The sequence below is a fragment of the Cupressus sempervirens genome, chromosome 3, assembly GCF_028749045.1.
Source record: "Cupressus sempervirens isolate cs-2001-9-10 chromosome 3, ASM2874904v1, whole genome shotgun sequence".
NCBI lineage: Eukaryota > Viridiplantae > Streptophyta > Pinopsida > Cupressales > Cupressaceae > Cupressus > Cupressus sempervirens.
Window position 1 is genome coordinate 562,717,649 of NC_143120.1, and position 16,455 is coordinate 562,734,103.

At 33.4% G+C, this 16,455-nt stretch overlaps 1 protein-coding gene across 1 annotated transcript; it reads right to left on the reverse strand.

Moving 5' to 3' along the window:
- Window positions 1–10,970: 10,970 nt before the first annotated feature.
- LOC149567665 (uncharacterized) lies at window positions 10,971–11,989 on the reverse strand. Its single transcript, XM_089816657.1, has one exon. The coding sequence runs from the start codon at window positions 11,987–11,989 to the stop codon at window positions 11,192–11,194; it is 798 nt and encodes a 265-aa protein (XP_089672783.1). The 3' UTR covers window positions 10,971–11,191.
- Window positions 11,990–16,455: the final 4,466 nt, after the last annotated feature.

The window sequence follows — 16,455 nt, forward strand, 5'->3', positions numbered from 1 at the left end:
CTATTAGCTGAGGAAGCTTAATTTTGGTGCTATAGAAAGATGAATTTGCTTTATGCAACTAAGGTTTTCATGGCATTCAGAGTGAGTAGTCTCTGCAGTTCGTCTTATTTAAATTCAGTTTGTATTCAGAAGGTAAACCCTCCTATCCAAATACTAACAGGATCTTAGAGATTGAGTAGAACCTTGGAGCAAGGGGCTGGATCCTTGTACGAAAGCAGTTTAATGAACGTTGAACATTCTATATCCATTGTCTGTCGGAAGAGAAGTCAAGAATAAACAAAGTGACAAGAAATAAAATTGCTTTATGCATCCAAGATACTTTCTGCAATGATCTTATTCCACACAGATTTTACTTAAAGCATGACTTGTCTGCTTCACACTGAATTCATATGCTGTCAGACGTAAGATACAGATACATAGATTGCTGTATAGATGTAATTTCATGCGTATTACATCTCTTTGCCAGTTGACTGAGAAGTGGGAGTGAGATTAGTTTCAGTAAGATCAAAGTTATATTGGTTTAGATGAGCTATTTATTTACAATTGCCACATATGGTAACTAGGGATTCAAAGTGAGATGATATGAATGAACAGAGTTTACAGGAGTTCTGCATTGGCTTACCAGCTGGCATGAGCTATGTATGAAGCTAATGAAGTTGATATAAAGTTGTTAGAGACATCTCAACAGAGAGAGAAGAGAGGGGGTGATATAGAGAGAGAGGAGAGAGACGGGATTGGCAGACAAAAATAGAGGGAGAAAGAAGAAATTGGGTGGGGGAGAGGGGGGCGCGAGGTTGGGTTTGGGGGAGCATGGAGCGGGGGAGAGAGAGAGGGAGAGAGAGTTTCCAAATCTTTGTCAACATCAAAATAATCAAGATTGTCATTACATTGATGTCAAAGTAACTCCAATTTTGAAATATACCTTTATCAATTACCCTTCATTCTGAATTAGTTAATCTCAGCTAATAATTCTTTTTAAAATAATTATTAAACTAGAGACGAGAGGTATGTATTCTTTCTTAATTTAGTGGTGACATAAAAATCTTTTTTTTGTTTGTGTATGGAGTTCTATTAGAGTAGTGATCATGCAAGGTTAAAGACACATGCAAAGCTCAAATATTGCAATGCTTGGAATATTTGGTCTTATGGACATCATTAGATGTCTTTTATTTCATTAATTTCATTTTGTATATGCCAACTTGATTACAAATGCCATGTTAATTATTTTAATAAATCTTAATGGAGTCCATCTTAATTATGTAGAATGGTGAAGGAAAGTGTTCTATTTTTTAGAAATTGTTGACCAATTTAATCTAATAATTAAATTAAATAATGCTGAGACGAAAGTGGCGCTAGTTTAAATTTTATATTGTTTTTATAATTTTAAAATCTATTAATCTTTATGATTTTAATTATTATATATATATATATATATATATATATACTTTATAAATATAAGATAATATATGATATTTTTTTATCCTAACCCTACAAAGAAATAACTAATTGCGGATCAATTTGAATATAAAAGTTTATTAACTTAATTTTACCTATTTGCCTTATAAAACTACTTTAAATTACATGAAAGTTTCATATATTAATAAAATCTATTATTCAAACTTTAAAACATTAACATGTTGGAAAAGTTGCATTTATTTTATTAGCACATATGCTTGCTAATTAGACTTATTATACGAGTGACAAGTCTAATTAGCAAGCATATGTGCTAATAATTGAAATGCAACTTTTCCAACATGTTAATGTTTTAAAGTTTGAATAATAGATTTTATTAATATATGAAACTTTCATGTCATTTAAGTAGTTTTATAAGGCAAATAGGTAAAATTAAGTTAATAAACTTTTATATTCAAATTGATCCGCAATTAGTTATTTCTTTGTAGGGTTAGGAAAATAAATATGGCTTAAAGTAGTTACATTGCGTAGTGTTACATGAATTCACGTTGACATATATTTTGGAGCGTTTTGATAATTTCTTATGCACATTCCCTCTTTTTCATGTACAAACTCTCGTTCACTTTTTTTTGTCATCTTGTTTCTAAGGAAGTGGTATCAAAAACTTGGACTCCTTTTTAGACAATTGTATCAATAAGATTTTGTCAAAAAATTTAACGACATATATAACTATATTATGATATAATATATAAAAATAAATATACTTTATACAAAAAAAAATTACTGTGTCTTATATATTTTTTATTTATACATTTATTTATTTTAAAACTAAGACCAAATAAATTCTTAATTTTTTTTAAATTTATTTATTTATAATTTCATAAACTATTAAAATGGACTCCACTCACATATAAATAAACAATAATAACATAGAAATTTACAACCATTTAATTAGGGTGCAACAAAATCATATATTTGAGTTTCTTCAAAATATTTACATTTCTTAAATGACCAAAACATCATTTAATGCTTGGCTTTTGAAGGAAAATTCTTCTTCCTCTCAACTAATGTCCATCCATGTTCTATGTGAGGGGGACAATGTATTTTGTTTAATTTTTCCTTATATGTTTCTAGGAACAATAATCTTTATAATATCAATAGACTTGAGGATCCCTAAGAATTTCCACATTCTTGGAATTAGCATTCATTAGTGTGGTTGGTGAGGCTTGTTCCCTTTGTAGAACCTCATGTGAAACACCAATACTTAGGTTTCATGAATCGAAGTGAAGGGGTGGATTTGGTTGTCTATGAGCTATATAGAAGTTTGGGAAGTAGCTAAATCATTTTGGGCTTTGGGTGTAATGACATAATGATGGGGCTCAACCCTGATCCATTAGGCGAGCCTCCCACTTGAGCCATGTACAAGCTATGTTGAGAAGACATATGCTTACATTGGAGGTAGTGTGATTTGTTGCAAACATTTCTTGCACCTACAAGGAATTTTGTTTTGGGTAATCTACTAGTTGCTTCCATAATCTACTCCCTTATACTTTATATCAATGTTATGTATTGAACATGATAGAGAACATCACTTCACTTCCCAAGACTATCAACATAGAACACTCATCCCAGCCATATCAGAATCATAAAAAATCTCAAAATCAAAGTTGAAAATAACATAACCAATAAATAGAAAACTAATTCATGTATACAGAGTGACTAACACTAGTCACAATGAGGGAGTAAAATCTACATGACACCTTGTGTATGTGGTCCGCTAAAGAACATAACCAAACTCCTAGATACATACAGCTCCAAGATTACATCATCTTGAAATAACATATTTCATTAGATCATACAACATAAACTCAATAATTACATCTTTTCTTTTTGCAATCTCATGCAATATAATATGAGACATCTAAAAACATTCACAAAAATTTTGTGATTTTCCTTTTTCATTCATGACATGCTAGGTTATTTTTCTAGGGATCTCATGAAGACCTAGCATCATAATCTTTTTCTCAAATGACCTATATTTCCATTTCATTTTCTTTCCCTTGCATCACATATGAAAAATGTATTATTGCATAGTATCATACATATTATTTATTGTTAAGTAAGAAAGAAAGAAATCAAACTATTTCATGCATGCAAACACCTACCACAAAAAGAGAGGAGCAAAGCTGTGGAGGCTTGAATTCAGAGATCTACAAAAGATGAGACATTCTTGATGTGCAAAATGAATTGCAAAATGTATTGAACGAATGAATAGACTTACAATTACCATCCTTATAAAAGGAGAAAGGTAAAACCTAAAAGCTAGAAACTCTAAAGGGAAGTATCGTAGGTTGCATGATAATAATTAATAAAAGAATTTATTATTATATACCTAAAGTTTAGCTAAGTAAACTAGAGATAATAAGTGACTTAATAAAATTAAATCAAAATGATTTAATTAGTAAGAAAATATCTTATTACTCTATCACCCCCTTAAGATAAACTTAGGAAGTAGCTAAAAACCTAGAAACTACTACTGAAAGCAAAAACAAATGGGTCTCGACAACAAATGCCTGATTTGGTACCCAAGCACAACCAAATCTTTGTAAAGAGAAGAAATAGAGAAAATCACATGGGAAAAAACTTACTCAAAAAGAGATGGAAAGAATGTCCTAGAAGATAGGAACAAAAGGACGATCACGAAGAACAACACTGAAGTGTGGAGATGTAAACACTGCAAAACTATTGATTTGAAGAACCTCCACTATATAGAGTATGACCAGGTAGAGAAGATTAAGTCTAAAGAGATGATCAATCGAACATAGAAGATATCTTTATGGCATCCAAAAGTAGGAATGAAAGAGTGTTTGTATGGTAAATGATCCATCTCACCAAAATACATAGGTATCCAACCATTGCTATCACCTAGTGCATAGGATCAAATAATGAGTACATAGCTCACTCCATCAAACCAAGAAAGAAATAGAACTAATAGAACCCCCCTATAATGTTGATAGGTAAGACATGAACACTGAAACTGAATGCATAATCTCTTGCAAAAAGAACCAAGAACATCGAGAGTGTAGAAGAAGTATAAACACCTACAAAGGCACATTTCATCGATACATCATGAGGACAATTGCATGGAAGGACTACTCACTTGACAAAGGAAGATAGCTAAAATGGCCAACATGAAACCCCCCAAGACACTTTCTATTGTAGTTTGAATACATCAAGACACAAAGATGTACAAGATCCTAAAACGCAATAGAGTGACACTTTATCTCAATGTGTTTGCAAAAAATGCTACAAAAGGATGTCAACAAGAATCAGGAGACATAAGGTTGATACAATAGATAGTACAACTCATGATGAATCATCTGAAGCAACAAAATTGATCCTTAAACTTGAAACAACCAAGATATCCACAAGATTCCAAAAATGAAAGAAAAATTGAATAGAATGTGCATAGAAAAGAATATGGAAAATAGTACTAAAGGACCTTTCTAATGATACAAAGAATTCCCAAATCAAAGATAAGATACACATGATATGTCTCCCGGAGTGGAAAATAAAACCCCTGGCTTTAACTATATAAACAAGAAACCAAAGAGCATAAAAAATCCAAATATCTTGAACCATCATGATGTGTTCGGAAAAAGCTTTCCGACAATATAAGATTTGTCAAAAAATACCTCGTTATGATGAAGATATGACCAAAAAACCACCAATTATTTTTTATGGGAAAAAAATTTAAAAAGAAAATAGTTTGAAGGCCATCAAATTTTGGCTAGAGGATGATGATGTCATTCCTTGTACATGTAGCATACCTATACTGACATGCATCAGTTCTTAGTTGACATAGGCATGCTTTGATGATGCATGAGTCACATGATTTTTTTATAGAAGAAGCACTTTTTTTTCAAATTAATTTAAACAACACCCCTTTGTTTTTTTTAGAGATTTTTAATTTATTTTTATAGAAAAATAAATCATTTCCTTGGGAAGTGTGCTCGATTTTGGGGCAAATTATTTTGCCTCAAATTGCAACTGTGTCCAAATCAGACAAATTTTAAATGGAGATAGGGGTTTTTGGGTGCTACAAATCCAATGGTAAGGTTTTTTTGGGCTCAAAATGACTCCCCAAATCCAATACAAAATAAAAAAACTTACATATCTTATAACTAAAGCCAAACCTTTCACGAAGAGAAGAGGGACATGAAAGTTTGAATCTCTGATACCATGTTGAAGTTGATGAAAACTCAACCCCACAACATCCAAAAATTACTACATGCAAATACTTGTCACAGAAAGAGAGGAGCAAAGCTATGGAGGCTCGAATTCATAGATCCACAGAAGATGAGACTTTCTTGATGTGCAAAAAAGAAATTGTAAATTATATTGAATGAATGAATAGATTTAAATTACTGTCCTTATAAAAGGAGAAAGGTAAAAGCCTAAAATGTAGAAACCCTAAAAGAAAATATCCTAGGTTGCCTGTTGCATGATAATAATTAATTATTACATGCATAAAGTTTAGCTTAAGTAAAATAGAGATAATAAGTGACTTAATAATTAAATCAAAATAATGTAATTAATAAAAAAATATCTTATTACTCTAACATATACATACATACATACACACACACACACACATACACACAAATATATGTGTGTGTATGTATATACATACATACATACATATATATGTATATATACATACATACATATGTATTTATATACACACACATATATACATATATATACGTGTAAATATATACATGTAAATCTATATATATACACACATGTACACACACACACACAGTGTGTGTGTAGATGTACATATACATGTATATATGAGTATATGCATACCAAGATGGGGTGTCAAAAGGGGGTCTAAGATGCCACCTTTTTTTTTAAATTAGCAATTTTTGCACTTTGACGAGCATTTGAAGATAGATACGCTCAATATTTTAAAATACAACAAAAAAAAGTCATAGTCCTTTGAATCTAATTTCTAAACTACTAATTTTTATTTTTTTTAAATCGATGGAGTTTAAGCCCCTCAAAAAAGGGGGCCACAGAAAGTGGTACTGATTTTTAGTAAAAATATAATAAAGTGACAAGTGTGGCCCCCTAAAATTCTAATCTTTTTTTTTTAATTCTTTAATTGCTCTGGTGTAAAGTTATCTAACATATATATATATATATATATATATATATATATATATATATATAACAAATTTTGTAAGACGTTAAACCTCTTTGTGCAACCCTTAGAAATCAATCAAAACTAATCGAAAATCATATTTTTTTCAAGTGCGTAGAATGGAGTCTAGTTTTCAAAAAAATAACTTGTTGCAAAATATGATCAACGACCTAAAATCTAACCCCAAATACTATATGTTGGTTTTATAGAGAAAATGGGAATACATTCAAAATAAATTATAGTTAAAAGGCTTAAAAAAATCTAAATTCAAAATAAATCATATGGTTAAATAGCTAAGAAAGAGATATACAATATCACATTACCTGATTTTATCAATATTCAACCAGGACAAATACTAATGGGGTACACAGAAGAAAATAAAGCATTTTTGGCATGCTTATCGATTAACACATTTTGAGATCACCAAACCTTTGGGTTGGATCTCCAAGGCAAATCCAAGCCTTAGGTTTGGTGAATTCCAATGCATTTTAAAAGTGTGATCGCCTAATAGCGTGATTACACTACTAAAATGTAGTGGATCGCATAGCGCGATCACACTACTAAAATGTAGTGGATTGTGTAGCCCATACGCACTATAGAATGATCACACTATTTAAATATAGTGTGTTTTGATTGTTTATATTTTCTAAGGGGTTGTAATTGATTCTTATATGTCTGAATGGGTCCTAATGGACCATAAGGTATCATAGGATCACTTAGATAACACTAGGACTCGGTAAGACATATTGTAACCCCTTAGTGTATATCATAAGCCCATTGAGGTGGTCTAAGAGGTATTAATAAGTTATAATTGGTCCTAATGCATAAAGGCGTCTTAATAGTGTTAGAGTAATAAAATATTTTCTTATTAATTAAACCATATTGATTTAACTATTAAGTCACTTTTATCTCTAATTTACTTAAGCTAAAATTTAGGCATATAATAATTAATTATTTTATTAATTATTATAATGCAACATAGTTTAGATTCATGTTGGGGTTTTGATCTCTTCTTAGAAGGACGATCTCTCTTTGTAATATTCATTCACTTTTGATTATAGCAATCTCCTTTTTTGCTCATCAAGAATGTCTCATCTATGGATCTAGGAATTCCAACCTCTATAGCTTTTGCTTCTCTCTTTCTGTGAGAGGTGTTTGCATGCGAGTGATTCTTGGGAGCTATGGGGTTGATCTTTCATCAACTTCAACATGATATCAGAGCCTGTCATGATGGTGCAATTTTTTTTAACTTTTGTTGCTATTTGGTTTCTAGTTTATGCAGTCAAAGTCAGGAGTTCTATTTTGCATTCTGAGAGATATATCTTGAGACATTTTATCTTTCAGATTTTGCTCCAGGCACATCTCATTTAGTTTTTTATATTTTTGCATGTTGGTAGGTATCTTGGTTATTTCAGGCTCAGAGATCGATTTTGTTTCTTTAGATAATTTTTCATGGGTTGTACTATCTCTTGTATCAACCTTATGTCTCTTTTGATCTTTGTTGAAATCCTTTTGTGATATTTTTGCAAATGCATTGAGATAAAGTGTCACTCTATTGCATTTTGGGATCTTGGACATCTTTGTGTTTTGTTGTACTCCCACTACATTATAAAGTGCCTTGGGTGGTTTCAAGTTGGTCATATTCGCCATCTTCTTTTGTCAAGTGGGTGTTTCTTCCAGGACATTAGCCTCATAATGCATCGATGACATGTGCCATTATAGGTGTTTGTACTTGTTTTGCACTCTTGATGTTCCTAATTCTTCATTTTGCAGAAGATATTACATTAAGTTTTAGTGTTCATGTCTTATCTCTCAACCTTATAGGGGGGTTATGTTGGTTCTATTGTTTTCTTGGTTCGATGGAGTGAGCTATCTATTCAGTATTTGATCCTATGTACTAGGTGATTGCAATGGCTAGATACCTATGCATTTTGGTGAGATGGATCATTTACCATATAGACATTCTTTTATTTATGGTTTTGGAGGCCATGAAGATACCTTCCATCATCGATTGATCAGCTCTTTAGACTTAGTCTTCTCTACCTGGTAATGTTCTATACAATCAAGGTTCTTCAGATCAATAATTTGGCAGTGTGTGCAGCTTCATGCTTCAGTGGTGTTCTTCGTGATCATCTTTTGTTCCTATCTTCTAGGACATTCCCTAGTTTAGAGGCTTCTTCAGTCCTTCACTATTTCTTTTCAGCATTTTTTTCATCTCTTTTTGGAGTAGGATTTTTCCCATGTGGTTTTCTCTATTTCTCCTCTTTTCAAAGATTTGGTTGTGCTTGGGTACCTCATCGGGCCTTGTTGCTTGGACCCAGATTTCCTTACAGTAGTAGTTTCTAGGTTTGTAGCTACTCCCTAAGTTTAACTTAAGGGGGGCTGTTAGAGTTATAAAGTATTTTCTTATTAATTAAATTATATTGATTTAATTATTAAGTCACTTATTATCTCTAGTGTACTTAAGCTAAACTTTAGACATATAATAATTAATTATTTTATTAATTATTATAATGCAACTTAGGTTAGATCCTTGTTAGGGTTTTGATCTCCTTTTATAAGGACAATCTCTCTTTGTAATATTCATTCCCTTTTGACTATAGCAATCTTCTTTTTTTCTCATCAAGAATGTCTCGTCTATGGATTTGGGTATTCCAACCTCCATAGTTTTTGCTTCTCTCTTTCTATGACAGGTTTTTGCGTGCAAGTGAATCTTGGGAGCTATGGGGTTGACATTTCATCAACTTTAACAAATAGATCATAATGGATCATTGGACCTGTTGTCACCTAAATTTGCACCCTATCAAATTACAATAGAAATTTGATAATTTAGGCCAACATTGGAATAGCCAAAGGCTATGGGTAACCTATCAATGACTGAACCTCCGGATTCTAGGCCGGCTCCTTTAAGGGAAATCACCTGATTGATTCTTCTAACACTACTTTCTTGTTGAGAAAAGGGTTAAGGAAGATTACAAAAAATGAAAAAAATAAACTACTTCCTAAAAGGTGATGCACCAAAAATGTTTAAAGAAAGGTTTCAACTAATAACGACCATTTCACCATCAAAATGCAGGAAAAACACAAAGGAGCACTCAAATTTTATATTGGCCTGCAACAATATTTCACATTAAGGTTTTGAATCTCACTCATTAAGAAAAATAGAAATTTTTAACTTGATAAGATGAAAATGAAACAAACACAAAGGTGACCTGCAGACAAAATACACTTCAGTGACAAGGTATGAACTAAGACAGATTAACAAGAAACCCTTGGATTCACAGACTAACCTTATCAAATTAGAAAAAAAAACTATACAATACTACTAAAAAATCCTTTCCAAAATGAACCTGTAAAATGCTTGTCATATATTCAACTTTTCTTCAAAATAGTTACAGAAAAAGCACATAACAGTACTCAGGATAAAATATCACTCCATACTGTTTTGCATAACTCAGAACTAACTTCTAATGAGCTCTAAAACTCATTAAGTACAAAACCCAACCTCTTGGGTCGTATGCACAAACATAGCCTTGAAAATAGCCTCCCCACTCCTCCAATAAGCATTCAATGACTAGAAAAGTCAAGCCAAGCTATCAACCACCCATGTGACTTATCAAAACTGCCCCCAAAAGGATCAAACTGTCAATAAATGCCCCTTAACAACCCCTTGGAATGCTCAATTCGATCCCTAATATGCTCAAGCAAGTCCTATATTCCCTTTATTTGTTCCCCCAACTAATTTTGCATGCCTCACAGGTAATTAATTGATCATAAAAATCAATTATTAAATGCTTATGCACATACAAAATAAAATAAAGCTCATAAGAAAACTTAATAGCATATTAATATATCTTTTACAAGATAATATTAACACACTATTAACATATTTACACATTGAGCTTTATTAAACAAAACTAAGGGGAAAAAAAATGCCGATAAGCATAAGGGCTCGGACTTGAAAAGATATTACAATATAGAAAAGGGTGTGTTTTGCATATGAACCCTAACATCATTAAGCATATTTCATTTTTCCATTTTGCTTCTTGTCTATGATAATGAAGAGTTCTGAAACCCTTGCCGCCATGAGAGCCTAAAATGTAATTTGTGGGCTGACTGAAGACATCACTCCATTTGATTTTTCCCCTTTTCACAATTTTTTAGGTAAAAAACTGTGTGCATTCATTCAGCTCGAGCTGCCATGTACAATAACAGGTAAGCATGTATGAATTTTCTTTGTTTTTACTAGTATTACGGCTACCATCTGTAGGATTGTTACAAGAATTCCTTGCTATTATATTAAGAAGAATGTTCTTCAAATTTTGGGTTCTGTTCTTTTGCTGGCCATGTCTGTTCGCCTACAAGAGGATCTAGAACATTCTCAACAACAATGTGTTCCTACTCTAATGTGTTTGGCACCAATGATCGAAGAATCTTCTGACTTTTTGAGTTATCATCTAATTGCATGGAATCCACTTTACTCTTCTTATGTAGATTAAGAGGAAATGGATCTTCAAGAATGTCAATTTGATCCAGTTGAAAATCTCTAGCTCCTTACACATGAACCAACTAGTTAACAGATAGACTCCGTGCTCGCACATAGCCTGAAAAAAGCAGTGTACTCTTGCCTAAATCATGGTCCAATGTTGAAATTTCAACCTGCTGAGCCATAAGAAAAGGCTGTTGATTCCTCCATTGAGGTACTGACAAGCGCAGCTCACCCAAATGTCTTACTAACTTTTGAAAGTCATCCTTCATATCTGCAGGGAAGATTTTACAGTCTTCTGGAAATTCATTTGTAAGAGTTGAAATGCATTCTTTTTTAGCATCTTGTTTCTTCCTTTGATCCATTGGTAAGTCAATAATCAAGCCAATAGTGCTAGGCAAACCCAGAGCTCTAAGCATAGATAAGCATTGGCTTCCCATTAGATCAATATATCGATTGTGCACAACTCCATTGCTATAGCCATCAGTCGAAGCTATAAATGCAATTATATCTGCAACCTTTGCCATGTCTAAGCATGTATGAAGATCGCCATGTGGTGCTTCCAGAATTGTTGATCTTAATTTGCAAGTAGAAGAACAAAGAACATCTGTTATAGCTTCTATTTTTCCATTATCTGATATATCAATCTGCATTGTATCTGCACCATTCAAAATGCATGTTTCATCTGAAACAATTGCTGACGAAAGTTTTTGCTTTAGTTTTTTCAACTGAACATTTGATGAAAGAGGAAATAGTACAATAATCCGTGGGGGACTTGTTGAGCCAGTCAAAGCACATTTTTCTGCCAAAAGTGCAACCCGCTTTTGTTGTCGAACCATTTTATAGCATTGGATCCTGGCAGCTTTTGCTCCTTTACTCATATCATGCTGTGAACCCTTGGATATCTTTGCACCTAACTCAGATAGTTTGTGTATATGCCTTGAAGATTTTGATGCAAACTGAGTTTTATGTGGCTTATTCTTCTAAAATCGAGAGCCAGCCATTGTAGACTTACTCTTTCTGGATTTCAAAATTCAAATAATATGAGCTCTGAATAAGCTGTTATACTCTTTGAATTAAGGGAATTTATAGTGCATCGATTACAATACTCTTCATCTATAACTTTCACTGTATTTGTTGCTTGATCATAGAGGTGCTAAATTTGCTTGTTTTCATAAACAACTGAATGTTGTGGCATGTATAAAACCCACACTTCTATCCACATTAGTATTATTGACCTTTGCAATAGATGTCTGTCAGCTCCTTTGCAAAGGTAATCTTGAATCACATGGATATTACAAATGCACTTAACATGCTCGTTCTCTGAAGGATCCAAGGTTATATACTTTACTCGAATAGCAAAACTTCCCAAATATTAATCCTTTTTGGTATAACTGATGGGTGTTTTCTCATGAGTCCCATCACAAGATTCAAGCTCAAATGTGTTCTCTTTACTACAACAAACTACCTTCTTTCTTCCCAGGCAACAATTAATCTACATTTCTGGATTTTTTTTAAAATGTTGATTGAGTTGACTTATAGGGTTCGAGCACGGGCTCGTGACACCTATAAACAACTTCATTAGCAGTTGCACTTGTTGTTTATCATTTTAATGTCTCTGCTTTCTACACATGGCACAAACATGTTAATAATAAAATCACTTGTATGCATTGATTTTCAGACTTCTGATATTGCTGCTCCATGATTAATTGAATTCACTATTCTTGTTCAAATCAGGATCAAGGGTAAATGGTACAAGTGTATATGTATGTTTTATGGAACCAGACATTGCTTAGATCCATATGGATCTAACTTGTACCTTTCTTTGACTTTTTTGCAGGAGTTGGACACTTAGGGAACCAGGGAGAACTTAGTTTCATCAAGGCAACCTCGGGAATGTAGGCTCAGACCAGCCATATACCCCCAGGCAATAGCTGGTTCCCTTTCTCTACTTTTGCATGTTCATTTGTATCATTTATTCTATTTTCTACATGTTCCTTATTTGCACAAGAATAGTGAATAGGTTACTCTCACAGCCTTGTGTGAGAGATTTTGATCACTTTTTCATTCATTACATGTTCTTTAATTCTTTAATGTATAAAATTCAAAATGAAAATTGTCATTGTTTAACACAAATAAAAAAATTTCTCATTTTATCAATGCAATGTACTTTTTTTGTTTCTGTGAACATTGGCAAATGAATGCAATTGATAAACAGTAATGAATGTTAAAACAAAATTTCGTAGGTAATGAAATTTTGATAACATTTTTGGTGACTTCCATGGGATGTATGCCTACTATACACGAGATCAGTTGTCTTACAAGTCCATTGGGTTATGGAGTCTGATAATGCAAGAAAGTAATGAGTCTTGTAATGATGAAGACTTGTGTTCATCATTATGAGTTATGTGAATGATACTGAGTTGAAAGTAATGATGGTTGACTCTTGCATAGGTATCTTGATTGGGCAATCATGCTTGTATGTATGTTGTGAAGACATTTGACCAGTTTGTTGTACTCATTAGACATAGAGTTTGAATTATGCATCCCTAGCACCTAAACCTGACACAAAGCGACTTCTAAAGTTGCTGGTTCAGTTTTGAATGTATGCTCGTGAATTTAATAAGACTAGAAATTCTTATTAAATTGACAGCTATGCAAGGTCAGAACTCAAGTATCAACTTTAGGAGTTGAACCGTCATAGTCGACCATTTGGTTGATGTATGCATGGATATATGGACGTAAGTGCATGTATGTATGCAACGTATGCATGGATATGCAGATATGTATGGCTGGCGGCCAAACATATTTAGTGTTGGCAATATGTATGTGTGTATGGACATATATTGAATATATATATATATGCATTTGAGCACACACATTTATGCATGCGTGAATGAAAAGGCAGATATGACTGCAGAACAACGTAAACCAACAACTTAACTAACCTAGACTACTAAACCAAAAACAAGACAGAAAACTAAACTAAACTAAATGCAGACGCATTTATTGAAAACGAGGGAATCTAAACCTAATATGTACAAAGTAGGATTGAAACTCATACCTCAAAACATGGTTTGAGGTGGATCCCGTTCACAGGGATCGGTAGCCTTTCTCCATTCATCTTTGATAACTGAAAAGCATTGTGCTCCTTGCACTTCGTAATGATGAAAGGACTGCTCCACATTTTGTTAAACTTAGTATGCTATCCTGGTCTACTTTTCAGAACATCCCACCTCAAGACAACATCACCTTCTTTGAAAACTTTGACAGTTGACTTCTTATCAAAACTTCTTTTCATTCGGAGTTGATGATACTCCATATCCTTCATTGCTTTGTCCCGCATTTCTTCTAACTCCATGAGCTCAGCATATCTGACTGCCATTGGGTCTCGCCCCTCTAAAATTTCCAATTGACGCATAATCTCCAAAGTTAGAATCTCGACAGATAAGGGTAATCTGGCTTCCTTCCCATAAACTAGCATAAAAGGGGAATTTCCAATTGATCTTTTTGGTGTTATACGATCTACCCACAATGCAGATTTCAGCTTAGTATTCCAATTTCATTGGTTATCTTCCAATGTTCTCTTAATAACCCTTATCAGATTCTTATATGTGGATTCGGCCAAACCATTACCTTGAGGGTAATAGTTCGAGGATGTATTTAAATGAATACCATGCTTGACAACCCAATCAGTGATTCTTAATCCCAAGAATACCAATGCATTGTCAGATATAATTGATTCCAGGACTCCAAACCTAACTACTAAATCTTCATAAAAATTTAGAACTGATGTTTCATTAGCCTCCTTTAATGCCACTGCCTTAGTCCACCTTGTGAAATAATCAGTAGCAGTAAGGATCCATTTATGTCCTGAACTGGATAGAGGGCTAATAGGTCCTATAAAATCCAACCCCCACCTGATGAAGGGTTGATCCACTTGAATTGGTTGAAGAGGTAACGCTGGCAACTTGTCTTTCCCAGCAAAAACAACACATTTGATACATTTTCTGACCCAAGCATGTGCATCTTTAAACAAACTTGGCCAGTAGTAGCCAGCCCTTAGGATTTTCCAAGCTGTAGTCCTGGGTGCAAAATGTCCTCCTGCTACTCCGTCATGAAACTCATGCAAAATCTTCTCAACCTGATGAGAAGCTACACATCGCAGTAACACACCACTATGGTCCTTTCTAACTAGCACACCTTCAAGCAAAACAAATGGAATTGACTACAACCTAAAATACCTTCTTTTAGTTTATTCATATTAGTTGGATATGTACCATGTTGCAAAAAACTTATCATTTCAGTCATCCAATCACCTTCTAAAACCTCTGCTTCCTCCCGATGTCTAGTTTGCAGCATTAAAACATTATCGATCTCAATTAAAACAGGGCCTTCAGCTAGCTGCTCACATAAACCTTTACCTTTGACCAGCTTGGTAATCTTGATATGCACGTCATATTCCATGACTTTAGTAATCCATCCTGCCCTCTTTTCATTTAAATCTTTGTTTAATAGGAAATCCTTCACGCTAGGATGAGAAACCATAAGATTAATCCTGCTATTAGACACTAGAGGTTTAAATTTTTTTAAACTTCTGATAACAGCCAGCACATGCTTCTCCACAAAGGAATAACACTACTCATAGTCGTGAAGCCCTTGACTGAAAAAGGCTATTGGTTGTTCAAAGCCATCTTCATTTTCTTGGACCAAAATTGCAGAAATACAATCATAGCTCTCATAAGCATAAAGGACAAAATCCTTATCAAAATTTAGATTTGTTAATGTTGGAGCTTCACTTAGAGCTTTCTTGATCTCTTCAAAACTTTTCTTTCCCTCTTTTGTCCAACTAAAAACTGCATGTTTCTTGAGCATGGTTGTCAATGGTTTGAGCAAATCTACAATATTATGAATGAACCTTCGAACAAAATTGATCCTTCCTAAGAAACTTTGCAGTCCCTTTTTATGATGAGGCAAAGGCAGCTCCAAAATAGCAGAAACCCGCTCAGGATCAATGGTGGTTCCTTCTTTTGACACAATATAACCTAACAATTTGTATTGGTGAACAACAAATACACTTTTTTTAGGATTTAAAGATATCCCGAACTCTCTGCAACGTTGAAAAATCTGTTTCAAATGGCCAAGATGATCCTTCGCTTCTTTTGAAAATACTGTTATATCATCAAGATATACCAGCACTATCTTGTACATTAGTTTGTCGAAAGCCATATCCATAGCTTTCTGGAATGTTGCTCCAGCATTAGACAACCCAAAAGGCATCTTTTTATAGGCCATAGTTTCCCACTTGGTTGTAAACGTTGTTTTATACTGGTCCTCATCTTTAACC